This window comes from Coregonus lavaretus, assembly GCF_964263955.1.
Source record: "Coregonus lavaretus genome assembly, chromosome: 36".
In the NCBI taxonomy this organism is placed as follows: domain Eukaryota; kingdom Metazoa; phylum Chordata; class Actinopteri; order Salmoniformes; family Salmonidae; genus Coregonus; species Coregonus lavaretus.
The window spans coordinates 31689765-31715548 of NC_140023.1; the positions used below are offsets into that span (position 1 = coordinate 31689765).

General features: G+C 44.5%; 1 protein-coding gene across 2 annotated transcripts in view; it reads left to right on the forward strand.

Moving 5' to 3' along the window:
• LOC311110588 (paired box protein Pax-2a) overlaps positions 1-25784 on the forward strand; it is a gene marked incomplete at both ends in the record, with an annotated part of 141833 nt that overhangs the window by 36239 nt on the left and 79810 nt on the right. For both annotated transcript variants that reach the window (XM_084153107.1, XM_084153106.1), the window contains 2 exons: positions 13657-13832; positions 25496-25616. In XM_084153107.1, the coding sequence (XP_084009233.1) occupies positions 13657-13832; positions 25496-25616 (297 nt within the window). The remainder of the gene's footprint in view (positions 1-13656; positions 13833-25495; positions 25617-25784) is intronic.

The following is a 25784-nucleotide window of genomic DNA, read 5'->3' on the forward strand; positions in this document are numbered from 1 at the left end:
GGGTTCTTTGGTAGGCAAGAAGGGTTCTACATAGAACCATATATCATATTTCCGAACATGATCTATTGCAGGGTAATTTTTTGAAATATGTGTTTTAATATCTGTGTTTTGCATGTACATTGATTGGTTTAAAGCAGTGTTCAATCTTCCCTACCCTGGCAGTCATTTTGAATGCAGGTTGTTGGTGATACAAAATTCCACTTGTTGGATATCCTAACACTGGCTGGATTCCAATAGGAGTTAAATATCACATTGCAAGCCAGCATGTGACATGCAGGCCTGATGTGGTCTGTAAACCATGAGCTTCCCAACACCACTGTGTAACTTCAAAGAAAGGTCTTATGATATATGTAATGTATTGCCATAAATTAATTAATTTCAAACGATAATATGGCTGGTGGAACCATTCATAGAGGGCTCTAGGGAGAACCCTCCAAAGATAAAAGGGTTCTCGGTAGAACCCTTCATAGAGGTTTCTAAGCAGAACCCTAAATAGAGGGTTCTAGGTAGAACCATATACAGGGGGTTCTATGAAGAATCCTACATAGAGGGTTTTACCTAGCACCAAAGGATTCTACCTAGCGCTAAAAAGGGTTCCCCTATGGGGACAAAACGATGAACCCTATTCTCTAAGAGAATAGAGTGGTGGGACACAGCCCTTGACAACACTGTAAGGGAGTGGAAAGAGAACAATCAAATAACCATCACTATGGCCGCTGACAGTCAGCACACTACTCTGCACAGCTAAATCTAATTAATAAAGCTCTTAAACACACCAAAACATAACACTACTGCACCCTCTCTCTCTCTCTCTCTCTCTCTCTCTCTCTCTCTCTCTCTCTCTCTCTCTCTCTGTTTTTCTCTCTCTGTTTTTCTCCCTCTCAATTCAATTTCAATTTAAGGGCTTTATTGTCATGGGAAACAAATGTTTACATTGCCAAAGCAAGTGAAATAGATAATAAACAAAAGTGAAATGAACAAAAAAATGTTTTACAGTAAACATTACACTCACAAAAGTTCTAAAAGAATAAAGACATTTCAAATGTCATATTATGTGCAAATAGTTAAAGTACAAAAGGGAAAATAAATAAACATAAACATGGGTTGTTTTTACGATGGTGTTTGTTCTTCACTGGTTGCCCTTTTCTTGTGGCAACAGGTCACAAATATTGCTGATGTGATGGCACACTGTGGTATTTCACCCGATAGATATGGGAGTTTATCAAATTTGGGTTTGTTTTCACATTCTTTGTGGGTCTGTGTAATCTGAGGGAAATATGTGTCTCTAATATGGTCATACATTTGGCAAGAGGTTAGGAAGTGCAGCTCAGTTTCCACCTCATTTTGTGGGCAGTGCGCACATAGCCTGTTTTCTCTTGAGAGCCAGGTCTGCCTACGGCAGCCTTTCTCAATAGCAAGGCTATGCTCACTGAGTCTGTACATAGTCAAATCTTTCCTTAAATTTGGGTCAGTCACAGTGGTCAGGTATTATGCCACTGTGTTCTCTCTGTTTAGGGCCAAATAGCATTCTAGTTTTGTTCTGTTTTTTTGTTGATTATTTCCAATGTGTCAAGTAATTATCTTTTTGTTTTCTCATGATTTGGTTGGGTCTTATTGTGTTGCTGTCCTGGGGCTCTGTGGGGTCTGTTTGTGTTTATGAACAGAGCCCCAGAAACAGCTTGCTTAGGGGACTCTTCTCCAGGTTAATCTCTCTGTAGGTGATGGCTTTGTTATGGAAGGTTTGGAAATCGCTTCCTTTTAGGTGGTTGTAGAATTTAACTGCTCTTTTCTGGATTTTGATAATTAGCGGGTATCGGCCTAATTCTGCTCTGCATGCATTATTTGGTGTTATACGTTGTATGTGGAGGATATTTTCGCAGAATTCTGCATGCAGAGTCTCAATTTGGTGTTAGTCACATTTTGTGAATTCTTGGTTGGTGAGCGGACCCCAGACCTCACAACCATAAAGGGCAATGGGTTCTATAACTGATTCAAGTCTTTTTAGCCAGATCCTAATTGGTATGTTGAATTTTATGTTCCTTTTGATGGCCCTTCTTGCCTTGTCTCTCAGATCGTTCACAGCTTTGTGGAAGTTAACTGTGGCGCTGATGTTTAGGCCGAGGTATGTATAGTTTTTTGTTTGCTCTAGGGCAACGGTGTCTAGATGGAGTTTGTATTTGTGGTCTGGGCAACTGTACATTTTTTGGAACGCCATTATTTTTGTCTTACTGAGATTTAATGTCAGGACTCAGGTCTGACAGAATCTGTGCAGAAGATCTAGGTGCTGCTGTAGGCCCTCCTTGGTTGGGGACAGAAGCACCAGATCATCAGCAAACAGTAGACATTTGACTTCAGATTCTAGTAGGGTGAGGCCGGGTGCTGCAGACTGTTCTAGTACCCTCGTCAATTCGTTAATATACACTACCGTTCAAAGGTTTGGGGTCACTTAGAATTTCCTTGAAAAACATTTTTTTTAACCATTAAAATAACATCAAATTGATCAGAAATACAGTGTAGACATTGTTAATGTTGTAAATGGCTATTGTAGCTGGAAACGGCTGATTTTTTATGGAATATCAACATAGGCGCACAGAGGCCCATTATCAGCAACCATCAGTCCTGTGTTCCAATGGCACGTTGTGTTTGCTAATCCAAGTTTATCATTTTAAAAGGCTAATTGATCATTTGAAAATCATTTTGCAATTATGTTAGCACAGCTGAAAACTGTTGTGCTGATTAAAGAAGCAATAAAACTGGCCTTCTTGAGACTAGTATCTGGAGCATCAGCAATTGTGGGTTCGATTACAGAATCAAAATGGCCAGAAACAAATAACTTTCTTCTGAAACTCATCAGTCTAATCTTGTTCTGAGAAATGAAGGCTATTCTATGCGAGAAATTGCCAAGAAACTGAAGATCTCGTACAACGCTGTGTACTACTCCCTTCACAGAACAGCGCAAACTGGCTCTAACCAGAATAGAAAGAGGAGTGGGAGGCCCCGGTGCACAACTGAGCAAGAGGACAAATACATTAGAGTGTCTAGTTTGAGAAACAGACGCCTCACAGGTCCTCAACTGGCAGCTTCATTAAATAGTACCTGCAAAACACCCGTTTCAACGTCAACAGTGAAGAGGCGACTCCGGGATGCTGACCTTCTAGGCAGAGTTGCAAAGAAAAAGCCATATCTCAGACTGGCCAATAAAAATAAAAGATTAAGATGGGCAAAAGAACACAGACACTGGACAGAGGAAGATTGGAAAAATGTGTTATGGAGAGACAAATTGAAGAAGGTGTTCGGATCACAAAGAAGAACATTTACGAGACGCAGACCATTTTGGAGGCAATGCGATGGTCTGGGGGTGCTTTGGTGGTGGTAAAATGGGAGATTTTTACAGGGTAAAAGGGTTCTTGAAGAAGGAAGGCTATCACTCCATTTTGCAACGCCATGCCATACCCTGTGGACGGCGCTTGATTGGAGCCAATTTCCTCCTACAACAGGACAATGACTCAAAGCACAGTTCCAAACTATACAATAACTATTTAGGGAAGAAGCAGTCAGCTGGTATTCTGTCTATAATGGAGTGGCCAGCACAGTCATCGGATCTCAACCCTATTGAGCTGTTGTGGGAGCAGCTTGACTGTATGGTATGTAAGAAGTGCCCATCAAGCCAATCCAACTTGTGGGAGGTGCTTCAGGAAGCATGGGGTGAAATCTCTTCAGATTACCTCAAAAAATTGACAACTAGAATGCCAAATGTCTGCAAGGCTGTAATTGCGGCAAATGGAGGATTCTTTGACAAAAGCAAATATATTTCCAATTCAAACTCATTTCATGTATGTTTTCATGGAAAACAAGGACATTTCTAAGTGACCCCAAACTTTTAGTTGAAGAGGGTGGGGCTTAAGCTGCATCCCTGTCTCACCCCACGTCCCTGTGTGTGTTTTTTGCCAATTTTAACCACACACTTGTTGTTTGTGTACATAGATTTTAGAATGTCGTATGTTTTTCCCCCAACACCACTTTCCATCAATTTGTATAGCAGACCATCATACCAAATTGAGTCAAAAGCTTTTTGGAAATCAGCAAAGCATGAGAAGACTTTTCCCTTTGTTCTGTTTTGTTTTGTTTCTTTGTCAATTAGGGTATGCAGGGTGAATATGTGGTCTGTTGTGCAGTATTTTGTAAATATAAAATTTGACATTTGCTCAGTATGTTGTTTTCACTGAGGAAATGTACTAGTCTGCTGTTATTGATAATGCAGAGGATTTTCCCAAGGTTGCTGTTGACGCATATCCCACGGTAGTTACTGGGGTCAAATTTGTCTCCACTTTTGTGGATTGGGGTGATCAGTCCTTGGTTCCAAATAATGGGGAAGATGCCAGAGCTAAGGATGAAGCTAAATAGTTTAAGTATAGCCAATTGGAATTTGTGGTCTGTATATTTTATCATTCCATTTAGGATACCATCAACACCACAGGCCTTTTTGGGATGGAGGGTTTGTATTTTGCCCTGTAGTTCATTCAATGTAATTGGAGAATCCAGTGGGTTCTGGTAGTCTTTAATAGTTGATTGTAGGATTTGTATTTGATCATGTATATGTTTTTGCTGTGTTATTCTTTGTTACAGGGCCAAAAAGATTGGTGAAGTGGTTTATCCATCTCCGTTGTGGATAGATAACTCTTTGTGTTGTTGTTTCTTTAGTGTTTTCCAATTTTCCCAGAAGTGGTTAGAGTCTATGGATTCTTCAATTACATTGAGCTGATTCCTGACGTGCTGTTCCTTCTTGTTCCGTAGTGTATGTCTGTATTGTTTTAGTGATTCACCATAGTGAAGGCGTAGGCTCAGGTTTTCTGGGTCTCTATGTTTTTGGTTGGATAGGTTTCTCAATTTCTTTCTTAAGTTTTTGCATTCTTCATCAAACAATTTGTCATTGCTGTCAATTTTCTTAGGTTTTCTGCTTGAAATTTTGATAGGGAAGCTGAGAGGTCAAATATACTGTTTAGGTTTTCTACTGCCAAGTTTACACCTTCACTATTACAGTGAAACTTTTTGTCCAGGAAGTTGTCTAAAAGGGATTGAATTTGGTGTTGCCTAATTGTTTTTTGGTAGGTGTCCACACAACTTTCCTTCCATCTATAGCATATCTTCATATTATTACACAACTTTTGGCTTGATACCTCATGATTGAGTATTGCTCTGTTCAAGTAGACTGTGATTTTGCTGTGATCTGATAGGGGTGTCAGTGGGCTGACTTTGAACGCTCTGAGAGACTCTGGGTTGAGGTCAATGATAAATAGTCTACAGTACTACTGCCAAGAGATTAGCTATAGGTGTACCTACCGGAGGAGTCCCCTTGAAGCCTACCATTGACTATGTACATACCCAGCGTGCGACAGAGCTGCAGGAGTTGTGACATGTTTTTGTTGGTTATGTTGTCATAGTTATGCCTAGGGGAGCATATGGGGGAGGGAATGCTGTCACCTCCAGGTAGGTGTTTGTCCCGCTGTGTGCTGAGGGTGTCAGATTCTTGTCCAGTTCTGGCATTTAGGTCGCAACAGACTAGTACATGTCTCTGGGCCTGGAAATGATTGATTTCCCCCTCCAGGATGGAGAAGCTGTCTTCATTAAAGTATGGGGATTCTAGTGGGGGGATATAGGTAGCACACAGGAGGAAATTTTTCTCTGTTGACGTAATGACATAACCTTTTGAATTTCTAGCCAAATGCAAGATGTTCCTGTTTTGATTAATTTAATATAGTGAGTTAGGTCTGCTCTATACCAAATTAGCACATGCCCTGAGTCATTTCCCTGTTTCACACCTGGTAGTTTGGTGGATGGGACTACCAGCTCTCTGTAACCTAGAGGGCAACTAGTGGGTCTCTCCTCTATACCATGTTTCTTGTAGGATGACAATGTCTGTATTTCTGATTTATTTGGTGAAGTCCAGGTTCCTGCTCTTTAGGCCAAAGGCAAATGACCTATAGGCCCTCTTTGCGTTAGTAGTGGGGAGCATGGGGTGGGCAGGAGGGGCATTGGTCTGATGGAGGGGGCCTATATGAGGTGTGGGCATGGTTGGTTTGGGGGGGTATTGATTGGTTGGGGTGGGGGTGTGGATGTGGATGTGGCTGGTGGTACTGTGGTCTGGATGTAGGTCCTCTCAGCGTGGGTCTCTATGTGTAGGTCCAGGGGGAGGGGGGGGGGGGGGGGTCCCTCAGGTCTGGGAGAGTGTCTCGCTGGTCTGGGCAGGGTGTCTGTTGATCTGTTGCTCCTGTGTGAGGTGTTGGGGCTGCGGTTGAGGGAGATGTCCTTTAGGGTCCTGGCGAAGGTGGGCACTGCTGCCTTGTATAGGTGGACCTGGTCGTAAAGGCTGTTCAAGTCCAGGGTGGAGTGGTGGGCCAGGTAAACATTTGGTTTTGAGACACAGTCACGCGAAATACTTGCGTTTACCTGCTGTGTGGTAGCAGGGTGGAAGTATTTTTGTGGTAGCAGGGTGGAGATAACCACTTGTGCTTTGGGGAAAGTAGAAGAAGCTTTTTCAATCACTCCCTTTAGTGCTGTGGCCACCCTTTCCTGCTGTGCTCTCAAATCGTTTGTGCCTGTGTGTATTATTATGTGGCTGGGTGACCCTAGTTGGTCCTCAGACAGAAGGTCAAGCTGGGTGTTTGGACACCAGAGTTCAGACACTGTGTGTTTGGGAAAAAGTGTATTTTCTTGTATACAGTATATTTCCCATTTGAGTCCATACAGAGTACAATCTGTGGCTTGTGTATGTCCTCAGTGGGTGTGGGGGGGTTGTCAGGAGGGCTATCAGGTTGGCTGACAGGGGGGGTGCTCAGAGGGGGTGGGATCCCCTGGGCTTAGAGTTCTTAATTTGTCTGTCCTGCTGTGATGTCGAGGCTATGGCCAGGGTCTGGGGTGGACTGTTCTGCTGTGGTGTCGAGACCTTGGTGAGGATCTGAGGTGGGCTGTTCTGCTGGCTTCACTGCGGGTGTGGCCAGCTCTCTAATGGGTTGTTCTCTGTCACACACCATCCCCCTCACCCTCTCCTCCAGCACTCTCATTCTCTTCTCTAGTGCTCTGTGCTTCTCCTGCTCCTGCTCTTTCTCTTGTTGATGTTGTCTCCACCTCCAGCTCTCTGGGTCTGGTTGAGGGGGTGTTGTTATTCTGGACAATTTTTTGTGCTGACTGGAGTGTGTTCACCTGCTGTTCCAGCTCCACCTGCCTTACCTCCAGCTGGGTGAATGTATCCTTCATTTCAATGAGGGACTAGTGCTCTGTGTTGGGAGGTTGACTTTCCGCTTGGGGTTGCTCGTCTGTGGGGTTGTTCAATGAAGAGGTCTGGTCTGACACGCTCGGGGTGGTGGTATCTTTCTCAAGAGAGAGCTTCTCCTGCTGCGCTCGCTGTTTGATTATGTGAAAGTCCAGCTGAAACTGTTTGGGGTTGCCCTGTACCAGTACTGTTCCAGACTTGTACAGTTTGACATTGGCTGACTCAGAGTCCTCGTTGTCTAGGATCCTGAGTTTCCACCCATTGCTAACACCCCCCCTCTTAACAGAGGGGTAATGTGTTAATATAGCACTGCACCATGCCAGGGGTTGGTCTGTGTGGAAGATTAAGTTGCTTACGTTAACATTTTTATAACAGTTAGCAAAAAGTGTCTCTTGATTTTCCATGAGGAGCTTCTTTTTGTACTCTTTCCGTGCCTTCTCATTTTTTACATTCAGGGGGTACTGTATTGTAATGACCTCTGCACAGAGGGAGGGGGCTTCAAAGGCCTCTGCATTTCATTGGGGGAGGCTGTGAAACTCTCCTGCCATTGTTGGGCTCAAGGGCTTTGACACCTCTCACTTCACACCTCAGTGCTAATTGAAGTTGCAGCCGGATCTGTTCTGTCCTAGCAAGCTTGGTAGCCTTAACTTAGCATTCAGTCCTTATAAAGTAAAATATATTATTGTAATTTATTTTTCACTCAAAAATGTGTGAGCTCATCTGCTCACTACCTCTCTCTCTCTCGCTCTCTCTTACTTTCTATGTGTGTGTGAGGTGTGAAGACCACTGAGAGCAGTCTTGTTTTAAGGCGTAGGTTATCTAATCTGATAGAGCTCCAGTCTCTCCTCATCTCAGTGTTAAAAGCTGAGCGACAGTCAGCCAGTGATGTGTGAGTGATAAAATAACGGAACACCCACAGAGACACCTACATAGTTGAAGATACACTTACACGTTCCTGTGAATAAAGCTTCCATTCTGTATTTTAGAATTGAAACGTCCTGCATTCATGTCAGATGGGCTCTCAGTCATTCATCCAAAAAGCTCAAATAAATTATTGTAAAGTGTTAACATGAAATTATACAAATGTCTATAGTATACAATATAGTAGACAATCTTTTTAGGATAGTATAGTATAATATAGATAAAGATATAGTACACTCTACCAAGAAAAGGATCCTCAAAGAACCTTTTGAGGTTCAAATTAATTGCCACTGTGGGGGAACTTTTCAGTTGATAAAGGTTCCTCGAGGAACCCCTCTGAAAAGGTTTTTTGAGGAACGTCTTTGTAAAGGTTCAAACATAAACTTTTTTGTGATGACAGGGCTTAAATCTGGAACCTTTTTAATAATGTGGAAAGGCACCCAAGGGAGCTGTCTGAGAGAAATGCCTGCACTAAAATAAGGTGGTCAGGTTCAGATGCTGTTAGGAAAACACATGCAGCGAAAGCAGTGCAGGGAGAAAAAACAAATTCCTCATCAAACATCACGCTCACACACGCACGCAGGCACGCACACACACTCTTCCCCCTCAATCACTCATACACACACAAATACACACACACACATCATCTTTCCCCCTCACACACACACACACACACGCTCACACACACACACACACACACACACACACAATCTTCCACCCTCACCCACACCGGCACTCTTCCCCCCTCACACTCACACTTCCCTCCTTGAAACCGCAACCAATTCCAGTGCCCTATTCAGTTTAGTCCAAATATCTATTTCTCGGCGTCAGTCGGGTTCATCCCGTGGCCTCAGCCATTGAAAAAAGGTCGAGCAGGCAGGCAGAATGGCAATAACACCCCTGAAACGGTACCATCAGTGGAACATGATTGATCAATGAATTCCATAGCACAGAAAATTTGCGAATTAAGTAGTGTATTATACACATAATTAGTTGAGGCATGATGTTCATTCCAAGTTAATTTCGCCTCCCCTCCTCGGCCCAGGCCGGATCAGGCAATCGATAGTTGCCTTGCATATCATATATCTCCGCTGCCTTCACCCTGGAGAGAACATAATCTGCTGCAAATTTAGAATGACAGATTTGTACTAGCGGAGCTAAAGCCCTACCTCATCCGTTAGCTGCCTCCCGGCCTGGGGAGGAAGGGAAGGGAAGGTGTATAGGAGGAACGGGTAGCGTCCCAAATGGCACCCTATTCCCTTTATAGTGAACTACTTTTGACCAGGGCCCATAGGGCTCTGGTCAGAATAGTGTACTATACAGGGAATATGGTGCCATTTGGGAAGCAGCTATGTTGATGGTGGCAGAGATAGCCCCTGTGGAGGTTCCCGGGGACGTTCTCTGGACATTGTGTGGAGGTTTTAGATGAAGGGAGAGCAGTGAGTCAGGATGGGACAGGTTGATGGGGTCAGGGAAGGAGAGGAGGAGAGGCTCATTTGTTTATAGATTTTGTGTGTGTGTGTGTGAGGAAATGCATAAACGTGCCCTCTGTGCCTCGTTCTCATTCAGTCCTGAATATCCACTCACTGTCTTTTCTCTTCCTGGAGAGAGCCCAGCAAGACAACATTGGTTCTGGAGTGTTCCCAGAACATTTCATTAAGTTGTGGTAAAGGTGTAAGAACATTCCCCTCAAAAGTTTGAATAATACCAAATCTGTCCTAATGATTATACAATGTTTGTATTAGGATGCATGACACGTTCCTGTGTTGTTGCAAGAATGTTCACAGAAAACAATTGTATTTTATTTTAAAGTTCCCCAAATATTTTATTTGGTTGAGGGAACAGTGTTGGGACATTACAAGACATAGTTTCCCAAAACACAAAATCTGTCCAGTTGTGCTGATGATTATACTATGTTTGTTTTAGGGTGCACAAAACATTCCTCCAATGTTGCAAGAATGTTCACATATTTGTTTTACTGTTCTTTAAAGCTTTCCAAAACAATTAATTATGTTATAAGAACAGTGTTAACATTCCATCAATGTTTTTAGAATGTTAGTACTGTATTCATAGAATCATAAAATGATGATTAACATTCCATTAAGTTTTCTTTAATGTGTTAGTGCAATTTTATTGTTGAGGAATTGTGTTGTACAGTAAGGTCATGTAGAAACAACACACGTGGCAATTATGTGTAAACATATTACATTACATAAGACTTTAGTCCCATTTATACCTGGTTCTAATATGTGTCCACATTCTGATTGTACCAACATTTTTAGACAGGTGTAGACAAACAAAAGACACATTGTGATCTGATTGTGATCAGATCTTCCTGCCCACCTCTGGAGGTAGTCAGGCACGCATATGCTGTGTTTACACAGGCAGCCCAATTCTGATATTTTGCCCAGTTATGTGCAAAATATCTGATCTAATTGGTAAAAAATACACATTTGTGGCAAAAGATCAGAATTGGGCTGTCTGTGTAAACGCAGCCTATGTGTGCCTGACTACCTAGACACAACAAACCATGATCAGATAGTGATTGGATCATATTGATCAGATCACGTAAATAAGTTTAAAATGTAATACAAAACCCACATGTTAGCGCAAAGTGTAAACGAGGCTAATGTGTCTTTTGATTGTGTAGACGGATCTGGACAGTGAAACCATTTAAATCATAATTTTGCCACCCTTTAAATCATTTAACGGTGGCACCCTTGACTTATTTAATCAATATGTGAATTAAATGAAAAAATAAACATTATTTTGAAAGAATATCGGTAAAACAACTTGCATAAAGGGAGGGACCAGGAAATGTGGACGAAGTGGACGGATAAGAGACACATTTTAATACCATGTGTAGACGCATGTCTGAACATGTGCACACAATCTGAATGTGGACAAGATCAAGGCTGTTGATTGTGCAAACATAGCTTTACCTTATTTTTTTGAAAGACTCATGTGGGGATTGAACCTACAACCTTCGGATATTTAACACTGAAAGTAATCCACTGCACCACAGGGCTGGAGCTAGCGTAAGTTTAAAGCATAAATGTATTCAAAACTTCCAAGTTGCAGACGGTCTTGTTGGGAACAAACTTATACACCAGGTCATAGCACCATCTCTGCTGCATCCCTGGTTTTAAATTATGTGGTTAATTGTATAGATAACATAAAACATTGTGCTGCCCTCGTCATTGGCATGTCTAAGGCATTCAATACTGTTGATCACTCATGACTTTCATCAATTCGCCTGAACTAGGCTGCATGTTGTTGGTTTAGAAGTTATTTAACAGACAGAACGCAATGTGTATTTACTGATGGTGTTATATCAGGTTTTCTGGACATAACAAAAGGTGTCCCACAGGGATCGATTATTGGTCCAGTTCTTTTCACTATTTACATGATCAATATTGGTTCATCTGAGAGAAAAAAATATAACCTGCACTTGTATGCCGATGATGACGCTGTTGTGTATTCTATTGCCCCCACAGTTGACCAGGCTCTTTCTGAGCTACAGTCTGCATTCCCTGCTTTACATAATATCTTTGTTGAACTGAAATTGGTGCTGAATGCAGATAAAACCAAGTGTATGTTGTTTTCTAAAACACTTGTATCTGAGGATTTAGGCATATAGTGGGGAGAACAAGTATTTGATACACTGCCAATTTTGCAGGTTTTCCTACTTACAAAGCATGCAGAGGTCTGCAATTTTTATTATAGGTACACTTCAACTGTGAGAGACGGAATCTAAAACAAAAATCCAGAAAATCACATTTTATGATTTTTAAGTAATTAATTTGCAAACTTTGGTCTGGATTTAATTCGGAGCACGGAAGATCCCCATTATAGCGCAATTTAAATGTAAATCTAATTTCTGATTGATCCGACATATGCAGCGTTTACCGTGAATGCAGTCTCCGCAAACATGGGAATATTCCCTTTAAATTTAAATAGCGATATATCGCAGATTTTAGGCACTCCGGATTAAAACTAGGCAATCAGTTCATGTTAATATAATTTCTGAAATGATTGCCTAGTTTTAATCCGGAGTGCCTAAAATCTGCGATATAGCGCTATTTGTCCACTTCACTAAGGATATATCATGGTCCACACACACCAAAACAGTCATGAAGAGGGCACAACAAAACCTCTTCCCCCTCAGGAGGCTGAAAAGATTTGGCATGGAGCGTCAGATTCGGTACTGGTACCCTGTGTATATAGTTACTCCTTGTGTATTTATTATTACTTGTATTACTACGTGTTATTACTTTACTATTATTTCTCTATTTTCTTGCTCTCTGAATTGTTGGGAAGGGTCCGTAAGTAAGCATTTCACTGTTAGTCTACACCTGTTGTTTAAGAAGCATGTGAAAAATAAAATGTTATTTGATTGTGGTGATGTGTCAATAGATTCACATATCTACTAAAACATATAGCCGTGAGACTTGAAATTCTTAGCCTACGTGACTCAATAGATTTATCAGCTCCATCCTAGTGGTGCAGTGTGCTAAGTACAGGCTGGGAAGTGGCAGGTTACAAGTTGAAATCTCATTGATGACCTTTATGAAGCTATAACTACAGTATGTTGGGGCAATAGCCTAATAACATGTTATGATGTAAGTAGATTGAAGTGCCATATGTTTGCTATGTTCATGTTAGGTAACTTCATATAATAATGTTACACTATACATCAATGTTAGCATAACGTTCCTGTCATGTTTTTCTCAGAACCACTTACATTATAATTATATCCCCTGGCAACCTAATAGGAACCTTAGAGGAATTTTCTGTGCTAGTTGTTACAGATGTGCACAACATTTTAGTGAATGTTAGGAGAACTTTCTAAGGATATCAAACATTTTTTTAGAAAAAACATTTTGTTACCAAAAACATCCTTGGAATGTTTGTGGGATGTTATCATTCTAATGTTTGATAAAACTCTAACTTTAACTTAATATGAATGTCAACTAATGTCCTGGGAATGTTTCCGGTTTGCTGGGAAGCAATCGGAGAGAGATGGAGAGAGAGAGAGAGAGAGAGATGGAGAGAGAGAGAGAGAGAGAGAGAGAGAGAGAGAGAGAGAGAGAGAGAGAGAGAGAGAGAGAGAGAGAGAGAGAGAGAGAGAGAGAGAGAGAGAGAGAGAGAGAGAGAGAGAGAGCGAGAGAGAGAGATGGGGAGAGTGGTTTTACGCTCTGGAGAGGGAAATAGTATGATTAAATAATGTCTCTCCATTTCCTGGTGGTGGTGGCCACCTCTCAGTACTGTTTGGCTGTAGACCCCCCCATACACACACGCACAAAAATATCCCCCCATTTCCTAACAGCTGACCAAAATAATAATAATCCTGTCCTTTAACCCTATACTCTCTCCCTCTCTCCCCTCCACTCCACTCTCTCACCTCCACCCTCCCCCACTCTCTCTCCTCCCCCCCCCCCCCCCCCCCCACACACTCTCTCTAGATGGGTCGGACGGCTCTGGCCCAGGCAGTGTCTCTCAGGGCAGCGTGGAGAGTTTACGGAAGCACCTCCTGGCCGACGCCTTCACTCAGCAGCAACTGGAGGCTCTGGACCGGGTGTTCGAGCGGCCATCCTACCCCGACGTCTTCTCCACCTCAGAAAACATCAAACCAGAACAGGTGAGTGACAATGCCATGATGGAAAAACAGTATATAGTGTAAATACCCAAACACAACGCAGGAGCTGGACACAGAAAGGACAGCTGAAGATAGAAGGAACATTAGCATACCCTTTGAATTATGTGCAAAGGCCCATTTTAAGTACACGACACACTGATGTCACGCATGATGCACAACTTTTGGATGCGGAAAGAAAGCAGGAAGTCACCCATCGTCGGTAGCCATATCTAGGAAAACCAAAGTTCCAAAGGCTGGGCCTAAGATATTGTATAACAGGTTATACAATACGTTTTGTAGTGATTCCTATGTTGTAAATAATATTTATTGGTCTGTGGTGTGTAATGGGGAGCAACCAGACACTACACTTGACACATTTATGAAATTGCTTATTCCAGTTACTAATAAGCAGCACCCATGAAGAAAATGACTCTAAGAATGGTGTTACATCTGTGTGGATTGATGAGGAATTAAAAAATTGTATGTTTGAGAGTTATGAGGCAAAATGAATGGCAAATAAGTCTGGCTGCACAACTGATTGGCAAACGTACTGCAAATTGAGAAATCATGTGACTACACTGAATAAAAATAAGAAGAAATGACACTATGAAACAAAGATAAATTACATAAAGAATGATTGTAAAAAGCTTTGGAGCACCTTAAATGATATTTTGGGCAAGAAGGCACACTCGGCTCCATCATCCTTTGAATCAGATGGCTCATTCATCACAAAACCCACTGATATTGCCAATTACTTGATTTTTTTCACTGCCAAGATGAGAAAACGTAGGCATGAAAAGCCAGCAATAAACGCTGACACTATGTACACATCCAAGTATAACTGATCAAATTATGAAAGACAAGCATTGTAATTTTGAATTCCGTAAAGTGAGTGTGGAAGAAGTGAAATAATAATTATAAGTCACCAGGTGCTGACAACTTGGATGGAAAATTACTGAGGATAATAGAGGACGATATTGCCACTCCTATTTGCCATATATTCAATCTAAACCTACAAGAAAGTGTGTGCCCTCAGGCCTGGAAGGAAACAAAAGTAATTCTGCTACAAGAATAGTAAATCCCCCTTTACTGGCTCAAATAACCGACAAATCAGCCTGTTACCAACCGCTAGTAAACTTTAGGAAAGAAATGTGTTTGACCAGATACAATGCTATTTTACTGTAAACAAATTGACAACAGACTTTCAGCACTTTTATAGAGAATGACATTCAACAAGCACGGCACATACACAAATGACTAATGATTGGCTGAGAGAAATTGATAATAAAAAGATTGTGGGAGCTGTTTTGTTAGACTTTAGTGTGGATTTTGACATTATCAATCATGGTCTGTTGATGGAAAAACGTATGTGTTATGGCTTTACACCTCCTGCTATACTGTGGATAAACAGTTACCGGTCTAACAGAACACAGAGGGTGTTCTTTAATGGAATCCTCTCCAACATATCCAAGTAGAATCAGGAATTCCTCAGGGCAGCTGTTTAGGCCCCTTACTTTTTTCAATCTTTATTAATGACGTTTCACTGGCCTTGAGTAAAGCCAGTGTGTCTATGTATGCGGATGACTCAACACTATACACTTCAGCTACTACTGCGAGTGAAATTACTGCAACACTTAACAAAGAGCAAGAAATAAGTTAGTCCTAAATATTTCAAAAACGATTGTATTTGGGACAAATCATTCTCTAAACCCTAAACCTAAACTAAATCGTGTAATAAATAATGTGGAAATTGAGCAAATTGAGGTGACTAAACTGCTTGGAGTAACCCTGGATTGTAAACTTTCATGGTCAAAACATGTTGATACAACAGTAGCTACGATGGGGAGAGGTCTGTCCATAATAAACCGCTGCTCTGCCTTTTTAACCTCTTAAGGATTGGACCCTTTTTTTCAATTTTCTCCTAAAATGGCATACCCAAATCTAACTGCCTGTAGCTCAGGACCTGAATATATGCATATCCTTGATACCATTTGAAAGGAAACACTTTGAAGTTTGTGGAAATGTGAAATTAATGTAGGAGAATATAACACATTAGATCTGGTAAAAGATAATACAAACAAAAATACATGCATTTTTAATTAGTTTTTTTGTTCCATCATCTTTGAAATGCAAGAGAAAGACCACAATATAATATTGCAGTTTAGGCAAAATTTTGATTTTGGCAGCAGTGTGTGTGCAAAGCTTCAGATTGATCCAGTGAAGCATTGCAATACTGGACTATTTTGTATTAAGTCTGCCCAAATGTGACGAATTGGTCAATTGATACATTTTCAAGTACATAACTAGAGAACATACAAAAATGATATGGTAATACAACATGTAAGTTTACACACTCCCAGGAATGTCATACATGATGGATCATTAGCTTATACACTAACTTTCACACATCTAGATGGCCGGGCGGTGTGGGTGTGGTGCCAGAGACAGCAAGGGTTCAAACTGTAGAACCCAGTTCCTATGTTTGAATATAAAAATTGATTTTATCAAACAAAACGAAGCTACATTTTATCTCTGGGACCCTCAGGATGACAAATCAGAGCAAGATTACTGAATGTTAGTACATTATTTACCTTCAGAGGTGAATGTATCAAACCAGTTGCCGTGATAAGTTTTTTGTTGTTGTGCACTCTCCTCAAACAATAGCATGGTATATATTCACTGTAATAGCTACTGTAAATTGGACAGTGCAGTTAGATTAACACGAATTTAAGCTTCCTGCCCATATAAGACATGGCAATGGCCTGGAAAGTTTACTAATCACATTAGCGCAAGTTAGCTCAACCGCAACAGTAGCTAAGATGGGGAGAAGTCTGTCCATAATAAAGCGCTGCTCTGCCTTCTTAACAGCACTATCAACAAGGCGGGTCCTACATTTACATTTACATTTACGTAATTTAGCAGACGCTCTTATCCAGAGCAACTTACAAATTGGTGCATTCACCTTATAGCCAGTGGGATAACCACTTAACAATATAAAAATTTTTTTGGGGGGGTGGGGTGGGGTAAGGGGGGGTAGAAGGATTACTTTATCCTATCCCAGATATTCCTTAAAGAGTTGGGTTTTCAATTGTCTCCGGAAGGTGGTGAGTGACTCCGCTGTCCTGGCGTCGTGAGGGAGCTTGTTCCACCATTGGGGTGCCAGAGCAGGGAACAGTTTTGACTGGGCTGAGCGGGAACTGTGCTTCCGCAGAGGTAGGGGGGCCAGCAGGCCAGAGGTAGATGAACGCAATGCCCTCGTTTGGGTGCAGGGACTGATCAGAGCCTGAAGGTACAGAGGTGCCGTTCTCCTCACAGCTCCATAGGCAAGCTGTCACGATCGTCGGTGAGAGAGGAGGACCAAGGCGCAGCGTTGAATGCGAACATATTTATTAATGAATGATCACACGATCAAAACAACAAAACGAAAACGTGACGTCCCTGGTTACATACACAAACCAACACGGAACAAGAAACCACAAAGAATGAATGCCTAACGGCTACCTAAGTATGACTCCCAATCAGAGACAACGAGCTACAGCCGTCTCCGATTGGGAGCCACCCTGGCCAACATAGAATTACAACAACTAGAACCAACACACATGAAAACTCACACCCTGGCTCAACATACTAGAGTCCCCAGAGCCAGGGCGTGACAGTACCCCCCTCTAAAGGCGCGGACTCCGACCGCGCCAACCAAATACCACAGGGGAGGGACCGGGTGGGCACTCCGCCTTGGCGGCGGATCCGGCTCCGGGCATGATCCCCACTCGCTCTCCAACCCCCCAAAGTACCCCTGGTCCGGTCTGGCCCTGCTGACCGGAGCTGGACTGCACACTGGTGGAGCGGATTGCTCTAGCTCCGGCGTGAAGCAGCTGACCCGTGCTGAACCAGGCACCAGTGGAACAGGCACGGGCTGTGCCGGACTGACGACGCACACCACTAGCTTGGTGTGGGGAGCATGAACGGCCCGAGCCAGGCTGACGAAACGCACCCCTGACTTGGTGCGGAGAGCAGGAACGGGCCGAACCGGGCTGACGAAGCGCACCACTGACTTGGTGCGGGGAGCAGGAACGGGCCGAGCCGGGCTGATGAAGCGCACCACTGACTTGGTGCGGGGAGCAGGAACGGGCCGAGCCGGGCTGACGAAGCGCACCACTGACTTGGTGCGGGGAGCAGGAACGGGCCGAGCCGGGCTGACGAAGCGCACCACTGACTTGGTGCGGGGAGCAGGAACGGGCCGAACCGGGCTGACGAAGCGCACCACTGACTTGGTGCGGGGAGCAGGAACGGGCCGAGCCGGGCTGACGAAGCGCACCACTGACTTGGTGCGGGGAGCAGGAACGGGCTGAGCCGGGCTGACGAAGCGCACCACTGACTTGGTGCGGGGAGCAGGAACGGGCCGAGCCGGGCTGACGAAGCACAACACTGACTTGGTGCGGGGAGCAGGAACGGGCCGAGCCGGGCTGACGAAGCGCACCACTGACTTGGTGCGGGGAGCAGGAACGGGCCGAGCCGGGCTGACGAAGCGCACCACTGACTTGGTGCGGGGAGCAGGAACGGGCCGAGCCGGGCTGACGACGCACACCATTGGCCTGGTACGGGGAGCAGGAACAGGCCGGACCGTACTGGGGACACACACCACTGGTCCTACGCAGGGATCTGGAATGGGCCGGACCGGACTGGTAACACACCCCAGTACCTCTCGCCGTGCCTCCACACCTTCCATCCCATCTTCGACCAGTGGCCCCCGTAACCTGGCGGCCTCCTCTGCCAACCCGCTGGGCCGCTCTGCCGCGGTCTCCTGCTGGCCCGTCGTCCACGGCGTTAGCCCCCCCCTAAAAAATTTCTGGGCGTCTCTCCTACCCGTGGACCAGGTCTCCATGTCCCTCGCCAGCCTTTCGCCCTTCTGCTTCCATGTCAAGCCCTTCTCTTCCTCACCCGGCTTGACCCAGTCGAGGAGGCGAAGGAGATCTGCTAGAGATCTCCCTGGCGATGGCTCCTGGACACGCTGCTTGGTCCAGTCTTGGTGGTTTCTTCTGTCACGATCGTCGGTGAGAGAGGAGGACCAAGGCGCAGCGTTGAATGCGAACATATTTATTAATGAATGATCACACGATCAAAACAACAAAACGAAAACGTGACGTCCCTGGTTACATACACAAACCAACACGGAACAAGAAACCACAAAGAATGAATGCCTAACGGCTACCTAAGTATGACTCCCAATCAGAGACAACGAGCTACAGCCATCTCCGATTGGGAGCCACCCTGGCCAACATAGAATTACAACAACTAGAACCAACACACATGAAAACTCACACCCTGGCTCAACATACTAGATTCCCCAGAGCCAGGGCGTGACACAAGCACCATGGTCTTGTAGCAGATGCGAACTTCAACTGGAAGCCAGTGGAGTGTGCGGAGGAGCGGGGTGACGTGAGAGAACTTGGGAAGGTTGAACACCAGACGGGCTGTGACATTCTGGATGAGTTGTAGGAGTTTAATGGCACAGGCAGGGAGCCCAGCCAACAGCGAGTTGCAGTAATCCAGACGGGAGATGACAAGTGCCTGGATTAGGACCTGTGCCGCTTCCTGTGTAAGGCAGGGTCGTACTCTCCGAATGTTGTAGAGCATGAACCTACAGGATCGGGTCACCGCCTTGATGTTAGCGGAGAATGACAGGGTGTTGTCCAGGGTCACGCCAAGGCTCTTTGCACTCTGGGAGGAGGACACAATGGAGTTGTCAACCGTGATGGCAAGATCATGGAACGGGCAGTCCTTCCCCGGGATGAAGAGCAGCTCCGTCTTGCCGAGGTTCAGCTTGAGGTGGTGATCCGTCATCCACACTGATATGTCTGCCAGACATGCAGAGATGCGATTCGCCACCTGGTTATCAGAAGGGGGAAAGGAGAAGATTAGTTGTGTGTCGTCTGCATAGCAATGATAGGAGAGGCCATGTGAGGATATGACAGAGCCAAGTGACTTGGTGTATAGCGAGATTAGGAGAGGGCCTAGAACTGAGCCCTGGGGGACACCAGTGGTGAGAGCACGTGGTGCGGGGACAGAATCAGGAGATTGGAGGGAGAAGGATTGAGCAGAGGGAAGAGATGATGGGATGGAAGAGGAGAGAGTAGCGGGAGAGAGAGAGCGAAGGTTGCGACGGCGCATTACCAGCAGAGTGAGTAGTGTTGGAGGAGAGTGAGAGAGAAAAGGATACAAAGTAGTGGTCGGAGACATGGAGGGGAGTTGCAGTGAGATTAGTAGAAGAACAGCATCTAGTAAAGATGAGGTCAAGCATATTGCCTGCCTTGTGAGTAGGGAGGGACGGTGAGAGGGTGAGGTCAAAAGAGGAGAGGAGTGGAAAGAAGGAGGCAGAGAGAAATGAGTCAAAGGTAGACGTAGGGAGGTTGAAGTCATCCAGAACTGTGAGGGGTGAGCCATCCTCAGGAAAGGAACTTATCAAGGCGTCAAGCTCATTGATGAACTCTCCAAGGGAACCTGGAGGGCGATAAATGACAAGGATGTTAAGTTTGAATGGGCTAGTGACTGTGACAGCATGGAATTCAAATGAGGAGATAGACAGATGGGTCAGGGGAAAAAGAGAGAATGTCCACTTGGGAGAGATGAGGATTCCTGTGCCACCACCTCGCTGACCAGATGCTCTCGGGGTATGCGAGAACACATGGTCAGACGAGGAGAGAGCAGTAGTAGTAGCAGTGTTTCAGTGGTAATCCATGTTTCCGTCATCGCCAAGAAGTCGAGGGACTGGAGGGTAGCATAGGCTGAGATGAACTCTGCCTTGTTGGCAGCAGAACGGCAGTTCCAGAGGCTGCCTGAGACCTGGAACTCCACGTGGGTGGTGTGTGCAGGGACCACCAGGTTAGAGAGGCAGCAGCCACGCAGTGTGAGGCGTTTGTATAGCCTGTGAGGAGAGGAGAGAACAGGGATAGACAGAGGCATAGTTGACAGGCTACAGAAAATGGCTACAATAATGCAAAGGAGATCGGAATGAAATGAACTAAACATCTGGGAAAGGAGAGAGCGGGGCCTCCCTCACTTACGTTTCACTGAAACACCCAAATATAACTCTCCCAACTTCCACCTCAGAAACTATAATTGTTGTAAACTACAGCGGTTCAATGTACACACAGAGAGAGCCAAGCTAACGTTAACTAGTCACCCATGTCCCGAATTTCCTTGAACGACTCTGGCTACCAGTATGTAAAAACAAAACACAAATGTAGGTTATAACTTACCCCTAGCAGCTACTGTTAGCTAGCCAAGTGCAAAGCTAGCCACTGAATTGACTCAGCCAGTTCGCGTCTGTTCGCTAGGTCGTTCCAGTTATTGTTTAATAGTAGCTTTACAGGTAGCAACAATCTAGCTAAATTTCAAGCACAGTAGCCACTTACTACCTAACGTTAACACTTCAGACAATGAGGTTAGAAAAACAGCTGAATGGTAGGCATTATTGTATGTAATTATTGTAGGCAGTTAGCTGGCGTAATTACATGTACTCTCAGGCGTGAAACAACTATCCACAGTTGCAATAGTTACCAGCAGCTACCCGCCAGCTAGTCCAGGTAGTGGGTTAGCTAGCTTCGTGCTTCACCGGGCTCATCCGAATACAATACTAACCTACAATAATTACATACAACAACCCACGATAACTACCTACAATACCTAACAACAATCTAAATACATAGTTTAAGCTTTACTCGACAAAGCCCAAACTATGTATATAAGCCAAGCTTACCTCCCGCCAGAGAGACACAACCTCACAGGCTCTAGTTTTGTCAGGTGCCACAGAGGGACCTCGGAAAATTACAATTAGCTCAGAACAGGGCAGCACGGCTGGCCCTTAAATGTACACAGAGAGCTAACATTAATAATATGCATGTAACTCTCTCATGGCTCAAAGTGGAGGAGAGACTGTCTTCATCACTACTTGTTTTTGTAAGAAGTGTTGACAGGCTGAATGCAACGAGGTGTCTGTTTAAACTACTAACACACAGCTCGGACACCCATGCATACCCCACAAGACATGCCACCTAATGTCTCTTCGCAATCCCCAAGTCTAGAACAGACTATGGGAGGTGCACAGTACTACATAGAGCCATTGCTACATTGAACTCTATTCCACATCAGGTAACTGATGCAAGCAGTAGAATCAGACTTAAAAAACGGATAAAAATACACTTTATCGAACCGTGGGGACTGTGAAGAGACACACTCTACACACACGTACACATGGATGTTGTATTGTAAATATGTGATAGCGGAGGAGTGGCCTGAGGGAACACACTAAATGTATTGGGTAAAGTGTTATGAAATGTAATGTAATGTAATATTTTAAACTGTATATAACTGCCTTAATGTTGCTGGACCCCAGGAAGAGTAGCAGGTGCCTTGGCAGCAGCTAATGGGGATCCTTAATAAATACAAATATGAGCCTTAAAATCCAATTATAATCCAAAAGTAGTGTGAAATGCAACATGTAAATGGCTTTTTTTTGCTGTCAACCTCTGAGACCTCCCCCATGTTCTGCCACCAAATTGCGTTCATCGCCCTCGTGCGGGAATGTTTGCAAACACAGAAAGGGGTCTATATTATCAAAAAGTAGGCCACCAACATAAACGTGAAGTTAAATGGCTAAAAATGCATCCAGTGACATTTCCACGTGCAATAGTGAACGACTGTCTGTATAGCGTACCTCGTTAATTTTTTTGTGCAATTTCCTTATTTCACTGTTTAACATTTTCACTGTTTTACGATTTCTTTCCCCACGCATGCGTGAGCAGTTAAGGTCAAATTTCCAGAGAAAGCCAAATCCATCATTGAATGAAGTGGCCCACTCAAACCAGCTCCAGCGACAATATAAATCCCTAAGTCCTTCCAACTTCTTATTTAAAGCTATGGGCCCTATTACGTCGGATAACCTTTATTTACTTTCATTAGACCGTTAAACAACAAGAGACTATTAGTTTCTCCCTTGGAACTCCCAGAGCCAGTGCCCATGCAGCCTTAGCAGCCTTAGCTAGTGGCCTAATTGAGTTCATTTTCATCTCGGGTGCGATCGTAGCGAATTACATCGGTGATAAATCAGGATGGGGACAGCCCCTCAGCCGGCGGTACAGGCCCCTAATGCAGCTAATTACCAAACTGATTCCTACCACAAGATCAATACCAAAACGAATTGGAAATGACTTGCAATCATAAAGGGTGGAGGAGAAGGTATTAAAACAAGGGGAGGAGGAGGAGGGAGGGAGGAGGGAGGAGGGGGGAAGGGGGTAGAGAAACGGCCCCGGAATGGTCCAGAAAAATCTGTTTTAATCTAACGTAATATTAATCAGACTAGCTTTCCCTCGCCCGCTTTCATTGGAGCCCTTTTTTTGTTATTTTCATCCCCCTCTTTCCTCTTTCCTCCTTCCTCCTCTTTTTTTTCAACTGGTGAAAAGGTGCTTAACTATTAGGCTATTAGGGTCATATCTGGGGTGTCTGAGTCAGAGCATTAAAAAGCAATTTTGGAGAAGGCCTGCCTGGTTGAATGGCTCTCATCCCTCCCACACTTCTGGCTGCCATGTGGCTCAGGCCATTCAGGGGCCCTCCGCTCGCCCTCCACCCAGCGTTCCGCCCAACCCTCCACCCTCCACTCAGCCCAGCCCACAGTCCATCTGCGTAACAAAATGGCTGTTGTGCTCCCTAGGCCCAGTGGAATAAAGAGGAACATCCAGAGGAGTGCCAGGGAACAGTTGTAAGCAGACAATTAGAGTTGATCAGGGATAGAGGCAGACAAGGATGGGGTCACCGCTTCGGCCCCTGTGGGACTGGGGCGGCCCCCGTTGATACAAACACACCCACACTCACAGAGAGAGAGAGACAGAGAGACACACACACACACAGCCACACTCAAAGAGAGACACATGCTCACAAACAGACACACACGCATGCACATGCACACACACACACACACACACACAAGGGACAGACAGGAAGTTTTCACAGGATTCATCACATCGCCCGTAGAGCCTTGTCTCTTATAATTGTATCATGATTAAAGGGGAATAAATACTAAACAGGAAGTAATGGCTGACTATTACTTTAAAGAAGGGCTATAGGCCCTTCGTAGACTGATTTAGAAGTGTCTTAACCTTGATAAAACACGTATGAAAATACACAGAAAGTTCCCAAATTCAGGCACTTCCTCTCAATTAAGTTTAAAGCATCCTTTTTATGCACGCTTTCGAGATTTAATATGTGCATTTATTGTGTGGTTTGCTACAGAAACACAGTACCCACGCTCATCTCACATGTTGACAATCTTTATGTCGTAAACAGCTAAAATTCCACAAAACGTAGAAATATTTTACAGCTTTTATTTTATCATCCTGAAACTTCGACACAAAGGTTTTGATGGCAAGGTTTTTTCCTCCCCTTTTAAAAATGCACGACCACATGTGTCTCCTGTAACAAAGCCCTGAATGTCTCCTCCCTTGACTGGTCACAGGGATGACTGCAACCGAGCACAAAGAACCAGCTGACACTCCTAGCTTTTCACTCCTTCTCCCAATCCCTCTCTCATTCCTCTCTCTCTCTTCCTCTCAGACGCAGCCTAATGTATGCACACATCACAGGCCTTCGGTTCAAGCACAAGGCTAGGCGATCACAGCATAATGCATGGAAATCTTCAGGAGGAATTACAGAGGCCCTTCAGATGTGTTTATCTGTTTCTACACCTTAAAAGCAGTGTTGTTTAAGGAAGGATTTACCAAATGGTCGTTAGCAGTCAAACTTCACTCCTTTTGGGTCTTGGCTGAAGACTTAACCGTAGTCAGAGATATTGTTTTTGTCACGGTTCAGACAGACGACCAGAGGACCACAATTGCGTCACACCAGAAAGTTTATTAAAACTTAAGGGAAAAGGGAAGTAGGGAGTGAATGAAGGCTCCAGGGGTAACAGGGATCCCGTCCAATGTGCTGGGTCTGTGCCCCCCCCAGTGGCAGCGATGCGTCCTATGAAGCCGGTGGTGGGTGGTCCAGAAGTCCTGGGGGGGGGGGGGAGACACAGACACAACAGGGCGGAATGAAACAAGGCAGCAGTACAGTTCAAGGGAAATCCAAAATACGTAGTAGCAAGGCAGAAGGCTGGTCAGAGTTACCGGGATTGAAGAGTAGTCAGGAGTCGTTATGGCAGAAGCAGGTCTGGATCTCCTGGGGCAGAAGAGTATCCAAAAATTCAGGCAGGACCGGGGTCACAAAACCAGGGTGAGCCAGAAGCGCGAGCAAACAGGTTCCGGGTGTGAGCTTTGCAGACGATCTGACACCGGAGAGCTGAAAGACAGGGCCTTAAATACTGGGAGAGGTAGTGGGTAATGCAGCGCAGCTGGCAGAGTAATTAGAGCAGAGCAGAGCAGGGACAGGTGGAGCTAGTTAGGCTGAGTAGAGAGAGTGGTGAGCAGAGTGGAAGAAAATTAAGGTGGTAACCCGGTGGAGTGAGAGGCTCATGACAGTTTTTGTTGGATTCGGTGGGTTTGACATTTGATAGGCTTTGTTTGGGTCACTCACAGGACAAGTTTAGACAGGCAGTGAGGGTGTGTGTTTGTGTGTGCTTGCGTGCGTATGTGCTAAAAGACCAATGCTAATTTTGTGTGTATTTTATTCCACAGGCAAATGAGATCTCTTTCCCGTCCCTGAACAGCAGTCTAGATGAGACCAAACCCAGCCTGTCCACCAGCACCAGCTCAGACCTGGGCTCCAGCGTCTCACAGAGCTACTCGGTCATCACAGGTAAGACTTCTTGACAACTTATTTATTGGTTTATCTGGTCCCATTGCAGACTTATATATTGGTTTATCTGGTCCCATTGGTGCTGCACAATAGTAATGGGTGAAGGGAGATCCCACCCTCCTTATAATGTTAAGCACTTTGAGCATTGGAAAAGCGCTATCTAAATTC